This window comes from Temnothorax longispinosus, chromosome 12, assembly GCF_030848805.1.
Source record: "Temnothorax longispinosus isolate EJ_2023e chromosome 12, Tlon_JGU_v1, whole genome shotgun sequence".
NCBI lineage: Eukaryota > Metazoa > Arthropoda > Insecta > Hymenoptera > Formicidae > Temnothorax > Temnothorax longispinosus.
In genome coordinates this window covers 13,212,459-13,232,285 of record NC_092369.1, presented here as the reverse complement: position 1 = coordinate 13,232,285, position 19,827 = coordinate 13,212,459, and the positions used below count along the sequence as shown (strand labels likewise).

The 19,827-nt window shown below is 39.6% G+C and overlaps 3 protein-coding genes across 7 annotated transcripts; 1 reads left to right on the top strand and 2 right to left on the bottom strand.

The window, feature by feature from the left end:
- Nucleotides 1-1,887: 1,887 nt before the first annotated feature.
- On the bottom strand, nt 1,888-5,839 carry Sccro3 (defective in cullin neddylation 1 domain containing SCCRO3). 2 transcript variants are annotated; one of them, XM_071795576.1, is made up of 4 exons: nt 4,730-5,839; nt 4,075-4,241; nt 3,532-3,839; nt 1,888-3,359 (listed from the first exon to the last, which is right to left on the bottom strand). In XM_071795576.1, the coding sequence occupies exons 2-4, from the start codon at nt 4,157-4,159 to the stop codon at nt 2,760-2,762; spliced, it is 993 nt and encodes a 330-aa protein (XP_071651677.1). In that variant the 5' UTR covers nt 4,160-4,241; nt 4,730-5,839; the 3' UTR covers nt 1,888-2,759. The 2 variants fall into 2 exon arrangements, with proteins under 2 accessions (XP_071651677.1, XP_071651678.1); XM_071795577.1 differs by lacking the exon at nt 4,730-5,839 and adding an exon at nt 4,489-4,706.
- Nucleotides 5,840-5,949: 110 nt separating this feature from the next.
- On the top strand, nt 5,950-14,929 carry Obe (activating signal cointegrator 1 complex subunit obelus). 4 transcript variants are annotated; one of them, XM_071795522.1, is made up of 13 exons: nt 5,950-6,100; nt 6,193-6,246; nt 7,215-7,355; nt 7,473-7,561; nt 7,750-7,898; nt 8,003-8,248; nt 8,335-12,537; nt 12,630-13,121; nt 13,205-13,395; nt 13,478-13,640; nt 13,759-14,019; nt 14,128-14,470; nt 14,552-14,929. In XM_071795522.1, exons 3-13 carry the CDS (start codon nt 7,225-7,227, stop codon nt 14,638-14,640), a joined length of 6,357 nt encoding a protein of 2,118 aa, XP_071651623.1. In that variant the 5' UTR covers nt 5,950-6,100; nt 6,193-6,246; nt 7,215-7,224; the 3' UTR covers nt 14,641-14,929. The 4 variants fall into 4 exon arrangements, with proteins under 4 accessions (XP_071651623.1, XP_071651622.1, XP_071651621.1 ...); XM_071795521.1 differs by having other exon boundaries at nt 6,011-6,526; XM_071795520.1 differs by having other exon boundaries at nt 6,011-6,791.
- Nucleotides 14,854-19,276, bottom strand: LOC139823178 (protein MEMO1-like). Its single transcript, XM_071795578.1, has 8 exons — nt 18,806-19,276; nt 18,230-18,311; nt 18,079-18,147; nt 17,624-17,736; nt 17,312-17,423; nt 16,912-17,131; nt 16,704-16,808; nt 14,854-16,629 (listed from the first exon to the last, which is right to left on the bottom strand). The coding sequence occupies exons 1-8, from the start codon at nt 18,855-18,857 to the stop codon at nt 16,492-16,494; spliced, it is 891 nt and encodes a 296-aa protein (XP_071651679.1). The 5' UTR covers nt 18,858-19,276; the 3' UTR covers nt 14,854-16,491.
- Nucleotides 19,277-19,827: the final 551 nt, after the last annotated feature.

The following is a 19,827-nucleotide window of genomic DNA, read 5'->3' as shown; positions in this document are numbered from 1 at the left end:
CGTTCTGCGTGGTCAAAAGACGTAGACGCAATTAGATATAAATATATCTGCTTAAATTTTCGACTTCAAATATTTACTTTAAGCCATCAAAAGCAAAAATATATTAATTTGTCTCTTTTTATCGAAAGTACAGCGCATATTTATATATATTTAAAAGACATATATTAAAAATTTTTTATTAGCTAATAGATCATGCTGACGCAAAGAGAATTCTCGACTCTGGAATAAATCCAAGTGAATTTATATATCACAGTCATCATATCAATAACCTCAATCCAAATCATATTCAATCATAAATCATCACTGAAATTATATTAAAAAATTGTACCAATACAATTTGTTCAAGGGAGTGGGAACTTTATAAACTTAAGTTTAAAAAATCGGAAGAGTAATCATAATAAAATACGAGATAAATACATGTCCAACGATAACATAAAAAATTATTATTTCCAAATAATACTTGAAATTTAGAGATATTAAACATATATCACGATATATATTTTGTTGAATTTTCTGCTTAAACGTCGTTTCAAAATCTAAATCGTACTTCCAAGCCTTTTCTAATTGCACCTATATCAGGTACACTGGACAAAAGGACGGTGAATATTTTCAAGCACGATATTTCTGAAAATATATCTTGTAGATTTTGTAGAATGTCAACTCTTTTTCATTTCAGACTCACATTGAAATAAAAAACTATTTGCAATTGATGAGATTACAGTATTATATATATATATATATATATATATATATATATATATATAATCTTTTGTAGAAATTATTTGCAACAGATTGAATTGCACTATATATCATGTAAGCTTCTCTTGTTGAACCAATAATATCCTAGTTTTTCAATAAATTATCACGATATTAATTCGATCGAGATCTCCTTGTCATCTCAGAAAGACATGGCACTATATACACATATAAACAATCTTATATGCTCGCGAAATGTAAAAGAAACCTCCACATTCTTAACAATATGCAAGTCACTACATATTGGCTATACTCATCAGTTAATATATCTTTTTCTGACTGTGTTATTAAGACTTTTCATAAACAAAGTAAAAAAAAGTAAATAAATAGGAACAATTAAAGTTAAATTAGTACACACCTTCCATTGTTTGCAATATTCTTATAAATGTTAGAGTTGCACATGACCGAAATTTATAGCAAGTACATCGCGTTACATTAAGTATATTTGTGTAAATTTTAAATATGCAACATTATCCTAACAAGATACATCAATGTAGTTAATCAGAGGTAAATTTTTAAAATTTTTGTGTACTATATATATAGCTTTAAATTTGTTCACTCACATGTCCAAAAGATGTAAGAAATGTTAATTGGGGACTGTATATATTTATATTCGCTATATCACAAATTCGAATCGTGAGAATTCTTTCTAAGCTTTTCTTCTTAAATTTAAAATTACATTTCTCGTGTTTCCGTGAACAAACTCCTTTCAACAGAATTTTCTCAGGACTGTCTGCTAAAACTATCATTTCTATAGAGATTTTAGTTTAAATATAGAATTTCTCCACATTGCATCAAAAATTTCTTTTTACAATACGAATTTATGGAATTGCTATAGCGCAATTAATGTCAGTTCTTGCACAATATCCTTCTTTCGATCTATGATTTTTTGTGACTCATCAAGTAATTCCTATAGATATTAATATAAATTTGCAAAAGTTTAATAAAATTCAACACTTCTTTTTATCTGTTAAATTATAAATAAGATAGACTTAACATTCTCCATGTTGAAAGTATAACATGTTTTAACATTTTCCATGTTTGATAGTATAACATGGAAATCACATAATCCCTTTAGCTGCTTCAGATTTCAAAGAAGGATCTACAGCGTAACAATGCTATATCTGTGAATTAAAAATTAATGTTCCAATTTATTAGATTAATAGTATAATTCGTCATCTTTCCATGCAGTATAAATATAATTCAATATACAAACGGATATCATGATATTGGCAATATTCAGCTCTATTTGCTTTCAAAGCTGTAATCTATTCATCGCTGTATCAAAATTTTATAATCTTGTATCTCTCTTCTTCACTCATATGTATAATTCAAAAATACGCTGTTTATATATCACAACTTAATGAAAAAAAAAGCGATAGTCTTATGCAATTATTTGTATGCGTTCCAAGATTTTCCGTAAAAATAACATTTCGTAAGATGGATAAGAATCTATCTGATATCGCGCGTTCACGTAGCTGACCACAATAAATAAGCACACGTATATCTCTCGATACGGATTATTCATCATGCTCATTATTATAAGCACGTGTATTAATTGCATAGAACATGACATGTTGTTAGATATATATCATTATGTTTAAAGTGTAAAAATACAACTTCGATAATAAATGTGCTTTGTTCATACAAAACAAATATATGTAATATGCTGCTAGCACATTAAAATTTGTAATATGGAGATTTCTCTATGCGTATTTCTAGCATCTCGCGCGCGCGCACGCATACAGGCAATTAAATATTACACAAAATAAGCTATATTTACATGAGGAAATAGAGTACCGAATACGAATAGAATGACGCAATAACAAATAGATATTAAAAAAGTGTAATAATAATAATAATAATCAGGAGTATCGCTTCCTTGATCATACTGATAAAAATAAAATGTCACGCGCAGGATAATGCCAGATGATCCTGTTCAAAAGTCAAATTTAAGATAAATCCTTTCGCTTCTCATTGTCATTTTTCTTAATACAAGAACATTAAGCTTTGTCGACAGAAGTATCTTTCATAATGTCATCTTTAGTGATATTTTGGTTCATTTGGTCGTTTTCGTACTCTACAAAGTCATCGAATAAGCTTGGCCACGCTTCCGCATCATCGTAAGCACCAAGATCGTCTCCGATGCTCTCGGCAAAGTTTAGAAACATATTCCAAGTGTCCCTAGGTATCCCTCGGATGTGATGACATTCAAGAAAGTTGAGCCATTTCGTTAAGAGCGGAGGTTCACGTATCGTGAAAACGAGTCTCCAAAGATCGATCGCCATATCAGCTGGTAAGATTCTTTGGCCAGACGTCACGTCGAGGCCAAATCGGAATGTGAATCGATAGAGATCCTTGAACAAATCACTATTGATCGTCAATTCTTGAACGATCTCAGGCAACCGTGCCTGTATACCACGTATACTGTCGACCTTGATCGCTTTTAATCCCGTGACAAATTCCTGGCGCGTAAATTGGCACATTTGCTCCGCATTTAACTTCCATGCGAGCACAAGTACTTTAAATTCATCGGGTGATACGTGTAAGTCATCACAGAGTCTTTCTATACCGTCAGCTAATATTACATCTTCATGAGGATCCTTAAAGCAAACACATGATATGTATTAGTCACAATTAATCCTTAATAATCTCAAATTATAAAGCACGTTTTCGCTACGGTAATCTCCACAAACGTTCTCTTAATTTTTATATAGCAGCGTCTCTTTTAGCACATCTAAATAAAAATCGGTGCGTATCTGCCACATGCTGTACCTTGTATTGGTCGAAAAGGGCATTTAGTTTGCTCTCCGATGGTTCCCTTTGTTGCCTAGGTTCGGTATTTAAATTAAGACCCGACGACGTACTAGATCGTCCTAATGGCTGTAATCGCGCGTAGAATCCTCGCGATAAACGCAGATTACTTTGTGCATTAGGTAGAGATCCGCAATTATCCGAGCCTACATTATTAATCGTAGGTAACGTACTTGTAGACTTTCTGTTCCCGTTCACATGTGTTTCAGGCACAAAAGAACCGGATTGCTGGCAAGAATTTGGGAACAAACCTCTGAGTTCCATCGTTTCTATGAAAGGTGATGAAAAACAAATTGTAAAATTTACATTTACATTTACATTTACATAGCGCGAAAGGAGCAATAGTTGGAACCAACGAAACTAACGACTAAATCATTTTGCATGTATAGTTTTAACTAACAATAAGAAAAACCAAACTTGATTACTAAAACGTAATTACGTATGAAAGAAGGGAGAGGGGGAGACGGAGAGAGAGATTGATATTGACATTTCAGTTGTACCTACCGTCTTTATGCTCCAATACAATCGATTGCGCAGTGCTGGTTGATGGTGGAAGTGGCACCTTGAAGCACGAAAAACAGTTTCCCATTGATGCTGACCGTGCTTGACATCAAAGACGATTATGCCACGCATCAGTAATTCAGTCTTACATTGGCAGTCTTGATGGAAAGCTGAAAAACGACAATATTGATAACTAGCATTATTACTTTTGTCACACTCATTATCCATATAAAATCCTAATATTTCTGCTTTGTCATATAATCGACGACTCGTCTTGATTAAACGCAGACGTTCAACGTTCAAGTCAACGTAAGATTTGGTACACTAACAACACGGAGATTCCTAGAGAATGCCAGGACAGAGGGATAAGAATACCGAATCGTCGACTGCGCGAGGTGCAAGATCGGTTAGGCTTACCGATTAATCTTGGAGAAACCTCGGGAGAACCTTGGTCGACATCAAAACAGACAGGTAGGTAGGTAGGTAGGTAGGTAACAACAACGAAAGCAAGTTTGCGGGAAGATGGGCGATTTCGAGAAGGCAAGTTCCACTTGCCCTTCTTGGAGGTGGAGGTAGAGAAGGAGTAACGAGACTGGCATTCTAGGAGGCAAAAGCAAGAAAAGCACGCGATATAAAAGTAGATGACGGCTCAAGATACCTTAGCTTATTGTTACGTATCTGTCGTGGTTCCTCCGGTTGATCCGTGGACGCTCCGCGATAATCTCAATCAAGCGAGACTTGTCGCGTCGCGTCGCCTTGTCTCCGCTTTCATCGATCCATCAATCCTTGGATCGAGTCAACCGAGTCTGGAGTAAACTGACGAGGAGAGCAGTCAGCACTGTTAGCAGAGGAGAGGAGTGCTCCCAGCTCCCAGCCCAGATGCGTCGCGCGTTCCTCTGTATGCTTGGTGGCTTGGTCGTTCTCCCTAAAATTGTCCTCGCGACAGTCGCGACGGGTCAACGGCGGAACTGGCGGAGGAAGGTCGCCGCGCTACTCCTCATGTCCTCGGACATTTTTCCTAGCCAAACACGAGCGTCCGGCGCACGGTGGTGGCGGTGAAACTCGGCCTGCGTCATTTGCGAGGATGTAACTCCGTGAGACCGTGCGACGACAACGACAACGACAACGGCGCGGGCGGAAGCGATCTCATTCCATCTCATTCCAAGCGATCCAAGCGTGCGAGACGCTCGACGCTCATCCACCGCGATCGCGGGACGCGGGCACGGTTGCAGCGATCACGAATCACGGATTACAAATCACAGATCACAGGTCACAGGCGGTCGACTGGTCGACGGACACGAGGACGCGACACGACACGTCGCATCGCATTCAGCACAAATCACCACCGCGAGCGACGAGCGACCACTTTAGACTAGTTCAGACCTCAGACTCTCAGACCGTCTCGAAGGAAAACACCGCTGGCGACTGGCGACCACCACGAGACAACCGCGAGAGTGTCGCGAGACCAGACGAAGACGTTCCTTGCAGTTCCTCGTGTTTCAGGGCCTCAGCCTCAGAGCCTCAGGCTATCCGAGGTCCGAGGGAAAAGAAGCCCTTTAACGTTATCACTGTTATCAGTTGTAGGTTGTGGGATATCTCTAATTCGAGCATTTCGGGTTTCGAGCTGGCGTCGCTGGACTCGCTGGCGACTGGCGAGTCTTTGCGCGAGTCACAGAGATTCGTTTTTCTCACATTGGCATCCTGGCACGATTAGAATCAACTAGAATGCACTAAAAAATGAACAGGGCAGGGGCAGATTCGAATTGCTGGCATTGCTGCAGTATAAACATACAACATACATACATATAAGTGCTGAAACGCGTGACAACTGACGAACTGACTGCTGACAGTCGGAAAAAGATTGAGTATCGGCTATCAGCACTCGACAGTCGACAATCGACACTAATATCACGTGGCGAGGAATGGGCTTTTCTGCATTATTTCGATAGTTGACGATCATCGTTCTTTCTTGCGCAATTTCAATTGTTATCATTGTTATCAAAGCCTCTATTATCAAAGCTTCTTTCCGGTATGTAATTATGTAAATTCGAAACCCGATAACCCGATCTTATCGTGTGTAGCGATAGAAATTGACATTGACAATTGACCAATATTTTACAGATTGCCTCGCTCCTCGCCCCTCGCACTCGTCCACGCCTCCGCCTCGAGATCAAGGTATCGAGGCCTCGACTCTCAACTCTCGACTCGTGATCGTTGACTCGTTTACGAGAGCAGAGAGAAATATAACCTTTTTCTCTGATGAGAGATACCTACGTGTTTTTTAAACGCTTTTTTTTACCGCGTTTACGACTCTTTTAGTTTATTAGTTTACTCGATCCATTCCTTGAATTAACATTCGATACTTGCTTAATTATAAGATTATAATTAAACAAACAAAAGAGCAATATATGTTTTTGTTCCAAAGTGTGTTCGCGGAAATATTGCGTTATATCGTGTAAGTGATGAGACTGATTTTTACACAGGTCTCGGACGTGTCATATGGATGTATATGTACATATGTGTGGTGTGGGGCGCTATCACTATTACTATTAATATTAATTCGCATACGCGCGCGCCTACATGTACGGAACAGTTTTACAGTGTTATATAAAAAAAGTATATTGTATTATTCTTATATTATCTGGTCCCGTTGAGATGATGAATCATAATGTCGCGATAAGCCAAGCCGCGCATTCTCGGATTACTTAAAAGTTCGTCTGGTTCGTAACTGTTGGTCAACTGTTCGTAGGCTGTCGTAAAGAAGATTTCAAATGATTGGGATATTGGGATAATAAAAGCCTTAATTGTGTGTGTGTAATTGTAAATTATCATCTTAATTTTGGTAACCTACAAAATCTCATTTATTATATTGTCTATCTTGGTTCGCGTATCTGTTTCAAAATGTCAAAGCAAATAATATAATACAAAGAGCTATGTTTTATGCAATAATATGATAGTAATAAATATTCTCTTCTAAGTCTTTCTGTAACGCAGAAAGTCTTTTATATTACCTACAAATAATAGTTTGCAAAATAACGGATGTGTATTTACGACACTCACGTTATATGGGCAATAGGCATTTTGTACATAGTATAGAATATAGATGTATATTACATATTAATAATATCTAATTTGATTGATAGATAATACACGATGCCGAACGTACCACGAATCACTAGATCTTTGCGGATGTTTACTTCTCTGGAACGCAGAGGAGAAATGTTAGACTTGGAACCAAATGACTTGGTGAAAAAAAGAGAAGAACGGACAAAAAGATTAAAAAGGTAAATGGATATTTCATGTTGAAAAAATATGTATGGAATGTTTAACAAATCTTGCACTTGCGCGCGTACATCTTACATATTATCTGTATAATATATTAGTATATTTGTGTGTTACAGTCTTGATTGGCATTATATAAGCAAAAGTGCATCTAAACATCTTATGGTACATCTGCAAGCATTAAGAAACATTGTGCAACAAGCTTTAGGTGAGTAATAAATAATAATTAAGATGTACTCTTATTTTTAACAAATATGATCTTTTTAACTTAGATTTGGAAAACTAATGACACTCAATGACACTCTACTTTCTATTGGCTAACGTATTTTGTTTAATAAGTATTTTGCAACTAAATAACTTGTAATTTAATTTTAAAATGTTATTTTTTTTTTCCAGCAAACGACTGCCCAGATGTTGTTAACGAATTCACAGTTTATGCATTGCGTTTATTAATTGAAGACAAAAATTTGTCGCGAAAGAAATATGATATACTTGGCCAAAAATCGGGAAATTTAACGTATCAATGTGCAGAAGCTATGATGCGGGTATGATATAATATTACAATGTATTCTATAATTTTGATTTTTGTCGCACAACGTATTATTGACGTTATTATTGACTGTTTATATTTTCTCACAATCCTATGTAGGTAGTGACTAAAATTCAGATGGAATGTCGTGAAGAAGCAATAGCATTGTTATCAGAATCCAAAGAGAATGCAAACGCTCCAGATTTTTCACAGATTTTTGGCACAGATATTCCTTATAATCGAGCCAGAGCCATGTGGCCAGATACAGTTCAACTTCACAATATGTCCACGGAAAAGACAAGCTCGAATACTGATAAATTTACAATGATGATACATGAAACGAAACCTTTAATACAGAAGAGAGTAGTGAGTATATCTGTTGAATGCTTGAACAAAAAAAGAAATTAATCTTCCAATCAATTTTTTAATCATCTTTCATCTTTCAATTCTAGTTTGACAAAGCGACATTCACAGAAGGATTACAAAGTTGCTACAACAACTGCAGTACAGAAATGTCATATCCGGATTTTGCAATAATAATAATAGAAAAATTAAAATATACGCACTCTCAAAATATACAAACGGAACTGTTCGATATGTTAGGTTGCGAACACTTTGAATTTATCAAATACATTATTGAACATCGAAAGACCATCGTATCAACGTATTCGTCAGCAAAAGTGACCAAGAGACCGCAAACAACTGTGCAAGGGCCTATAATGAGTGGCCAGGTAACTGTACAATCCGAAATGGAAAAGCAGTTGTGCAAGCAAGTACGTAAGGAGGAAAAGAAAATCAACCGAATGGCGAACAAGCGAGACGGCAAGTCGGAAGCCGAGGAAAGAGATTCGATCGAGCTGCAATTTAAGAAACAGGAAGCATTGAGAGCCACGTGTGCCCCGCTATTTCCTAAGAAAAATGATCTGGAGAGAGGCGCGCAGGAAAACTTTCCATTTGTATTTGATTCTAAAGCGAGCGCTAAGCGAGCGAGCGTTGTGTCGGGGCAAAAGTTGCTGCTGGCTGAAGATGTTAGAAGGGAGAATAGCGAACTCTGTGAACAAGTACACATACCGATATCGAAGCAAGAATCTATCGACGTTAAGATAGATCCCGTGTCGATATCTTCTCTAGACGAGATCGGCCGAATTGCTTTCAGCGGCGTAACGTCGTTAAATAAAATTCAAAGTATTGTTTTCAACGCGGCGTACAACACTAACGAGAACCTCCTGATTTGCGCCCCGACCGGAGCGGGAAAGACAAACGTGGCCATGCTGGCTGTGGTGAATCAATTGAAGCAGAACATTCGAGACGGACAGTTGGAGAAGAGTCAATTTAAGATAATCTATATCGCGCCAATGAAGGCCCTAGCGGCGGAAATGACCGCCAACTTTAACAAGAGACTCGGCCCTCTGGGCGTGTGCGTTCGCGAGCTGACCGGCGACATGCAACTGACGAAACGGGAGATCCAACAGACTCAGATGATAGTGACCACGCCGGAAAAGTGGGATGTTGTGACGAGAAAGGGTACGGGCGACATCTCCCTCACTAGTATCGTGAGATTGCTCATCATCGACGAGGTGCATTTGCTGCACGGTGACAGGGGACCTGTGGTAGAGGCGCTGGTCGCGAGAACCCTGCGCCAGGTGGAATCGTCGCAGAGCATGATCAGGATAGTCGGGCTGTCCGCCACGCTTCCGAATTACGTGGACGTCGCGCGATTTTTGCGCGTCAACCCGTACAAGGGATTGTTCTACTTCGATCATCGCTTCCGGCCGGTGCCCCTCAGTCAAACCTTCATCGGCGTCAAGGCCGTCAAGCCGTTGCAACAGATGACCGACATGGACCTCGTGTGTTATAACAAAGTCGTGGAGATGGTGCGACAGGGCCATCAGGTAATGGTATTTGTGCACGCGCGCAACGCTACCGCGAGGACGGCGAACGTTCTGAAGGAACTGGCCTCGCAGAACGATACGCTCAAGTACTTTATTGCCGACGGGCAGGCCAAGTACGTGAACAAGGCGTTTGCAAAGTCGCGCAACAGGCATCTCGGTGAGTTGTTCAACAGCGGGCTGTCGATACATCACGCTGGCTTGCTGCGCTCCGACAGGAATCTGGTCGAGAAATACTTCGCCGACGGTCTGATCAAAGTGCTGGTGTGCACCTCCACGCTGGCGTGGGGCGTGAATCTGCCCGCGCACGCGGTCATCATCCGCGGTACCGAGATCTACGATTCGAAGCACGGCTCGTACGTGGACCTGGGCATCCTGGACGTCCTGCAGATCTTCGGCCGTGCCGGCAGGCCGCAATTCGACAAGTCGGGACACGCGGTCATCATTACGTCCCACAACAAGCTGTCGCACTATCTGTCACTGCTGACGAATCAAATACCGATCGAGAGCAGCTTTATCACGTATTTGGCCGACAATCTGAATGCCGAGATAGCGTTAGGCACGATATCAAATGTGACGGAAGCGGTCGAATGGTTGAGCTACACCTACCTCTTCGTACGGATGAAATTGAATCATCAGGCGTACGGCATGGTATATCAAACTCTCGTCAACGACACGAATCTCGAGAAGAAGCGAAAGGAGCTCGTGGACGTGGCCGCCAGGGCGTTGGACAAAGCGCGGATGATCAGGTACGACGCGCGCACCGGTGATCTTAACGCGACCGATTTGGGACGTATCGCGAGCCACTACTACCTCAAGTACGACACGGTCGAGATCTTCAACGAGCTCCAGAAGTCTGTCATGACCGAGACGGAGATTCTGGCGATGATATCGCGCGCTCAGGAATTCGAGCAGCTCAAGGTACGAGACGACGAGGTGAACGAGTTGGACGAGCTGATGCGAGACTGCCAGCTCGTGGCGCAAGGCGGCGTGGAGAATGTCCACGGTAAGGTCAATATATTGCTGCAAACCTATCTGTCCAGGGGTCGGGTGGACACGGCGTCATTGATATCCGATCAGGCGTATGTTACGCAGAACGCCGTCCGGATAGCCAGGGCACTCTTCGAGATCATGCTCAGGCGCAACAACGCGATAATGGCCGGGCGGCTGCTGCAGATAGCCAAGATGTTCGAGGCGCGACAGTGGGACTTTCTGACGCCGCTGCGCCAATTCGATTGCCTCTCGATGGAGATCGTCGAGAAGATCGAGGGACGGGACCTCGAGATCTATCGGTTGCAGGAGATGGACGCGAAGGAGGTCGGCAATATTTTGCGGGACCAACGGGCGGCGAGCCTAGTGAAGAAGTGTTGCGACGAATTGCCCGCGTTGGACGTAGAATATAGTTTACAACCTATCACGCGCACCGTCTTGAGGATACGGCTGAACGTGGTCCCCCAGTTCCACTGGAACGACAAGGTTCACGGGAAGAATTCGCAAGCCTTCTGGATATGGATCGAGGATCCGGACACTAACTTTATTTATCATCACGAGTATTTTATCCTGACGAAGAAGATGGTCTGTCAGCACCTCGAGCAACAACTCGTCGTGACCATACCGCTGTCCGAATCGTTGCCGTCGCAATATTTGGTGAAAGTTACGAGCGATCATTGGCTCGGTTGCGAGGCCACATTTCCGTTGACCTTCCACGATCTCATTCTCCCGGAGACTCATCCCCCGCACACCAATCTCCTGGAATTGCAGCCGTTACCGATAACCGCCCTGAAAAGTCCAGACTTGGAGAGCTTGTACAATTTTTCCCACTTCAATCCGATACAGACGCAGATCTTCCACTGTCTATATCACACGGATAACAATGTTCTCCTCGGCGCTCCGACCGGCTCGGGGAAAACTATCGCGGCTGAGATCGCCATGTTTCGCGTTTTCAAACAGCATCCCGATCGGAAGGTCGTTTACATAGCGCCCCTGAAAGCTCTGGTCAGGGAGCGCATTAATGACTGGAAGATACGACTGGAGGAGCGGCTAGGTAAGAGGGTGGTGGAGCTGACCGGGGACGTGTCGCCCGACATAAAGATGATAGCCGGCGCGAGTGTGATCGTCACGACGCCCGAGAAGTGGGACGGTATTAGCCGGAGCTGGCAAACGCGCAGCTACGTGAAGAAAGTGGCGCTTATAGTGATCGACGAGATTCACCTGCTGGGCGAGGACCGTGGACCGGTCCTCGAGGTGATCGTCTCCCGCACCAATTTCATATCCTCCCACACGCACAACAAGGTCAGAGTCGTAGGGCTCTCGACCGCGCTAGCTAACGCGATAGACCTGGCCAATTGGCTCGGCATCAAAGAGATGGGCCTCTACAATTTCCGGCCGTCCGTGAGACCCGTGCCGCTGGAGGTCCACATCAGCGGATTTCCTGGCAACCACTATTGTCCCCGGATGGCGACCATGAATAGGCCAACCTTCCAGGCGATTAGACAACACGCGCCCGCCAGTCCCTCTCTCGTATTTGTATCCTCTCGCAGGCAAACGCGCCTGACTGCCTTAGATCTGATCGCCTATCTCGCGGCGGAGGATAATCCCAAGCAGTGGTTACACATGCCGGAAGAACAGATGAACGACATTCTGGAGAATATAAATGACTCGAACCTAAAGCTCACGCTCGCCTTTGGAATTGGCCTTCACCATGCCGGTCTTCAAGACAGAGACAGGAGAACCGTCGAGGAATTGTTTGTCAATAATAAGATACAGGTATGGATGCACAGTTTCGAAAAGTATTGTAAAAATGTAAAAATGACTATCCCGCACTGTATGAATGTTGTATTAATCAATTGTTAATTTAGGTACTAATCACTACGGCCACCTTGGCTTGGGGTGTTAATTTCCCTGCTCATCTGGTGGTGATTAAGGGCACGGAATATTACGACGGCAAGCTGAAACGTTACGTAGATATGCCGATAACGGACGTTCTCCAAATGATGGGTCGCGCTGGCAGACCGCAATTCGATAATTCCGGTGTGGCGGTCGTGCTTGTTCACGACTTAAAGAAGAATTTCTACAAGAAATTTTTGTACGAACCATTCCCCGTGGAGTCGAGTCTGATGGGAGTATTACCCGATCATATCAATGCCGAGATCGTTGCTGGCACCGTCAAAAACAAACAAGAGTTTCTCGATTACTTAACGTGGACATATTATTTTCGAAGATTGATGAAAAATCCGAAATATTACGATCTGGATATCTTGGAGCCTCACTGTATCAACGAATATCTCTCGAGATTGGTAGAAACTACCGTAAAGTCGTTAATGGATTCGTCATGTGTCGATTACGATGAGGTACGATGACAAATCCAATGGAGTAGCATAATGGTTTATACACAGTACAGATAGATGTAACGCTTTGATATGATTCTACCTAGGTCGAGCAAACTCTAGTTTCATTACCGATGGGTAAGATAGCGTCATTCTATTATTTGTCGCACAATACGATGTTGATGTTTACGCAATCGCTCGAGGAAAACTTGACGTTGGATCAGTACTTACGTATACTCTGCAACTCGCACGAATACAACGAGTTACCCGTGCGACATAACGAGGAATTGTTAAATGAGTAAGTCTTGAAAGTGTGACGAATCGTTCACCATCCGCTTCTTTTGGTTATTGTTATCTACAAGCGCAATTGTTTGAATTAGGGAACTAGCGAAACTGTGCCGTTACTCCGTAAATCAGTATGATTCTCCAAATACAAAAGCGTTTCTCTTGCTGCAAGCGCATTTCTCAAGGCTGCCATTGTCTTGCACCGATTATATCACCGATTTGAAATCGGTGCTCGATCAAGCAATCAGAATAATACAGGTACGAATAAATTTGATTCCTACGAAAGATATATGAAAGACATACTAACGCCTTTTATACGTATTATTCATTTTTATTATAATTTGAACTCGATAAACTAACAGGAAAGATCTTTTAGGCAATGATCGACACAGTCGCGGAACGTGGATGGTTAACGAGCGCATTAAGAATAATGCAACTATTTCAAATGATCGTGCAAGCACGATGGATAGATGAATCTGCAATTATGACGTTACCACATATAAGAAAGGAAGATTTGCACTTGTTTTCACCGTTGAACTCGGCTCTTCCACTATTATGTTCTATCACATGCGACAATTATAACAGACTCGCAAAGATTTTGCGCGAAGGAGAGTATCGGGTAGACCAAATACGCGAGGTAATAGAATTGAAAAGATATCTCTCTAATGTCCATTATCTATATTATACTTATATTATACGAGACGTTAAATCTATATTTAAAAAATTAAAACGCCTCTTTTTCTAGATACATCAAGTAATTAAAAATATGCCGATAATATCTGTTGATTTAATGTTGGAGAATTCTTTGAACGGCGAGAAGAGGATAACGTTGAAGCTTGATGACGACGACGATTCTGTAGTTGTTCGACGAAATGAAGAGTGTACATTAACTGTTGGGTTGAAAAGAATGAACAATTCTAAAACTTTAAAAGCACACTGTCCAATGTTTTTAAAAGGTAAAGATGAAAACTGGTTCTTGGTACTAGGCGACATTCAAAATAGAGAATTATGGGCTCTAAAAAGAGTATCTGGTATAAATAGTCAGCAGAGATATCATCAATTGCTATTTACTGCACCCGACAGTTTAGGTAAACTTATCAGCTTGTTTGTAACGCGTGTCTCGTATCTTCACGAGTTTCTTGAAATAAAAATTTGGACATTTATTTTAGGACTGACGAAGTTAACGTTCTACTTGATTTCTGACTGCTACATGGGATTGGATCAACAATACAGTATTTGTCTAGATGTAAGACGCTAAATATATTTAACAGTTACCAAACATCTAAGACTGAAAAAACAACAGACGATATTGTATTCAATTATCGCAAATCTTTCTATATCGTTAATATAAGGATTACAAGAAATGAAAAAGAAAGTTTATGAAATTGTTCATATATATATTTTGAAATGAGCGAAAGATGGGATTTGCTATAGTTGTATACGGAGATAATTGCGGGATATTTATAGCAAGTTGTGTACAGAAACTTGTATATTTTTCTTCACATAATTTTATTACACGTCTATGAAATATATATATGTATGGATTATATATATTTTTTTCATACAAATATAAACCTTATTACCTCGGTATATAAAGATAGAAAAAGCAACACGTGCAGGATCAGCTGTACGATTTCGTACAATATTTTTGTCACAGATGGGTTTTCTTACTGCGAAATGAATCTGTTGCAGTATATCATTCGTTTTAATTAATGTTTTAGTGAGATAGGATTCTATATCGCAGATTACTGATGATCTCGAGAAATACATTTGATGCAGAAGTTTGCAAAAAAAAAAAGGAAAAGAAACATCAGAAATTAAAAATTATTGTATACATGTAGGTTATATATACTGACCCCTTTTCAAATTTACATCGTGTTACAGTAATATAATATTTAGCTTATTCGGTTTATTTCCCCTCCCTCCCCTCTATACTTAGGTAACAATAGATTATAGAATAGGAAGGATATGAGATCGTTCCATTGCTTTGCATGAAAAGAAAGAAAAAGAAAACTATGTATATATGCATTTTAAATCCTAAGTCCAAAAATTCTCGATATATCGATTGCGATACAGATTGTTCATACTAAGGGCACAGAAGAGACTTAACAAAATGTTCCCGATTCCAGTAGTGCATTTAATTTAATTTAATTTCATTTAATTAATTTAAATCACAGTAAAATGATGAAATAAAGCAAGTAAGCTTTGTTCATATGATAAATTATACCTGAAGAAACTAGAGATTTAAGGTGCGTTCCACTTGGCGTTCACAACGCTCGTGAGCATTATTTGTCCTTGTTTATTTGACAAATAACAAGAATGAAATGATTCTAACAGCGTTGCGAGCAAGAGAGAATTGCGAAAAAACTTATCTTTATAACAGTATGTATTTTCGTAATTCTAGTCTATATTAATCTATGTCAACCTAAAAACATTCAACTTTAAAATTATGCTAATTCATAATAGCCTAAACGTAACAAAATTCAAGCACCGCAAAAATTATGTTTAACACAAACAGCCCATTTAAAATATAAATTTAAATACGCAAGTTAACAATTTTAATATATCTTTAATATTTTAATCTTATTTGTAAATGCCAACACGATGTTCTCTTCTTTGCCAATAGTTTGAAGTCTGCTTTCTCAAAAGTGCACATGAAACACACTTGGCTATTAATTCTAAAATTAATTCTAAAAAAGTTGTATCGAGAATCAAAGCAAAGAAATATTTAAGCTCCTTCCCATATTGAAATCTGGAAGTACTGAATATCTTTTGTAAGTAATAAACCGAAATGCATTTATGCAAAACGTTTCAATAATGGTACATTTCTATCTGTTATATGTAGCGCAAGACGTAACACTCGCCCCAACACCTGTCGCGTTAATAGCCACATAATACAAATAATATTAAAAGTTATAGCAGTTAAATTCAGTGTCTTCATATTTTCCTCTTGCGTTATAAAATCTCAACGTTCAGCCTAATCTCGTTTAATAATTTATAGAATTTTACCGTTCACATGTTACTGTTAAACATCATTCCACTTAAAAAAAGTGTTTACACTCAGACTGACCAACGACCATATACTTGAATCATATAGTTAGAATTTCTATCACTCGAGAACTAAGGAAGCACTAGCATAACTGACAGAACTGTCATTCATATTGTTACATTGACTACTTTGAGCATATTTCAAAAATTTCAGATTCATTCTTTGACCATTCGTATTTCCTTTAAGACTGTGAATTGCCTGCAAAGATAAAATACAACATTATCTAGAAGAATTAGATTAATCTAACTCGCTTATCTATTTTCTCGTATTACCTGCAATAAAACGCCGATTGGATGCCGACCGCATATAGTATTACCATATTTCTTAAGATATTCAGTAAACATCGGAGGATTCAAAGTCTCTATAATGTCCATACCCTACGTTGATAAACGTGGAAATATGGAATTAAACTTTGCGATATTTTTGACGTACGATGAACGAGATTATCTACCATTCTTACTCAAAGATTTAAAAACATACCATTTTGTCAAGATTTTGAATAGATCTATGTATAGGCCCACATGATCTATCATAGTAAGTATAGCGAAAACGTTGTCCCCAATGACAGAAATCTGAAGAAATGACGAACAATGTTTGCGGATCAGCCATATAAGGTGCTAACAGTCTCCCGTAAAGCGCCTCTCTTTCCGGACTCAAAGATCCCACCAAAATCGGGATTATGGTAAATGAGTCTTTGAATCTGTATATATATATATAGATATATGAGATATAAATAAGGTAACTATATTTCTCAATCTTGTCATTTAGTAATAAATAGAGAGATTGTACAAGGACTCGTTTATTTACTATAATTTTTTATCAATATAATTTTCAGCACTTGTACGTGTAGGTGGGAATTAATTTATACATCTAAACGTACCCTTCCATAACTTTTGCGATAAACGGCAACTGCATCTCAATGCTATGCTCCTCTTCATCTGTGTTCAGATCCATGCATTCAAAATGACCAGTTTCTTCGAGTTCTCTTCTCACTGTTAAACATATATGCGTTTTAGTGAATTTGATCGATCAAATTATACACACACACGCACACGCACAAGAGAGAAGCACTTTTCCATACATAAAAAAAAAAATATATATTTTTTTTCAATATTTGTTACAAGTTGAGCATTTCAAAAAAAGAGAATATGACATTATAGCAGGGATAGTAGCAAGATCTACATGTAAGCACCTTGTTGATCAATATGTAGATCGTATAACGGTGTTCGGTAAATGGAAGCCGAAGATAGGGCACAACCTGGTAATCTCACATGATGAGAAGGCCCTAGAATAAATATCCTACGGCTGCATAACAGCACGTTGCACGGTTCATTTGACTGAGAAATTTGAAAAATTACAAACTAAACTATATATTATAGAGGCTACTTTATATGATAAAAATTTACATTGATGCACGTATTTAACTATCGCAATATCACTTAAATGGACTAATGTGAGTCTTTTATCATGCGTACAACGAGAAACGTTATTGCAAATACAAAATAATATATGCAAATAATATAGATATAAAGACAGGTTTAAGTTATGTGTCTTTATACACATAGGTATATAATTTTTTGTAAACTGTAACTAGATGCTTGTTTAGTAAAATGCTAAAATAACATAGCTAACATACGTCACACTTACACGACTACAGGACTAATTTGTCGGTAAGCAAAACCAGCACACGCCCCACAATAGCTGTATCCCGCATGCCTGTAAACGTGTACATTTTTATGTTTTACATACAGGTATCTTGAAAAACTTGAAGAATATACTGTATTGGATGATTACTAACGGGGCAATGATTGCTCTAGCAGGTCCATGGGATAAGTCGGCCGCACCCAACCAACCTTCCAACTGTTTACTCAATTCCAAACCTATGACACGTGGATTTTGTGATTTTGACGATATATAAGTCGAAAATTTTTATTACACACGTATAGATAAATACATATGTGTACATGTATTTGTTATATGCGACACGTATAGAAATTTACACAATCTCTGCTTCAAATCTTCTTTTATATGATTCTTATCACCTGACGCACGCACACATGCGATATTACGTGTAGGGTTTAATGAGCAAGAGAGAGAATCTACGTATATATGTATTTCCACACAGAGGTAAATTATCAAGCTAAATTTTAATTTTTTTATCCATATCATATTGTCGTGGTTCTATTTTTATACCGCGCAATCAATTAACAAATTCGCTAAATGATAAAAGTTTGCAATTAAAAATATTTTCCACAAAAATCCATTGATCCATTGATTTCTTAACGAGAGAACGAGAGTAACGAGTAAACAGTCATCGACGAGCGCGAGGAGAAGAATGAGCGAGGAGTAAAATGTGCATTTTTCGATTTCTTACCGTTGTCCGAGTACCAACTACCAGCGTGAGAGGCTCTCCTAATTAATGCCATTTTTGGGCCGAACGCGTTGTTTCGCACGTACTCTAGCTTCGCGTTCGACTAGCACTTGATCCAGCGTGAGACTCGGGAGAGGTGAGAGCGGTGAGAGCACTGAGGAGAGTGAGGACGAGGAGAGCCTCGTCAGTTTCGGCGAGATCACGATCACAAGCGAGACAAGCGAGATAGAAGTTTCACATATATATATATATATATACACATATACATATATATCAATATGTATGTATGTCTATCTTTTTTTTTAATCGAGTGTAAAATGTTTATAAAACGTTATCGTTATCACAAATCCTTGGCTACTGGTCTCTCCTCTCTCCATAGATTATTCAGTGATTATACAGGTGAATGCTAATGCTAAAGTCAGCTAAAGTCGATAGTCGATATGCCTTGACTTCACTTGACTCCTTGACGAAACAAAGAGCGCAACGCGCAACATGGCCGATTTGCAATCTCGTTGGGATTGGCTGCGTTCAGCAGACACAACTGTTGAGTTCGTCTTATCAACCCTCCGCGTTGATTGGTTGGTTCTAAAAGTAAGAGCCAATCACGTTCGACTGCTACTGAGCGGCTTGGTCTGCTGAACGCGCCTAATCACGTTCGACTGCTATTCAGCGGCTTGGGGCCGATTTCACAGTCTCCGATTAATGTGATCCTCCGATTAAACTCACTCTGCATCTCTTTCTAAAGGCCATTGCACGTAACAAAGTTTTAGTCATAATCGTAAGGCCGTAAGAAAATAGACCAATCACAGTCGATTATTCTCCTTGAGCTCGAAGAATAATCGAGTGTGATTGGTCTATTTTCTTACGGCCCTACGATTATGATTAAAACTTTGTTACGTGCAATGGCCTTAACTGTCCCCCTAGAAAGAGACGAAAAGTGAATTGAATCGGAGGATCACGTTAATCGGAGACTGTGATACCGGCCCTTGGTCTGCCGATGGTCGCGTTCAGCAGACCAAGCCGCT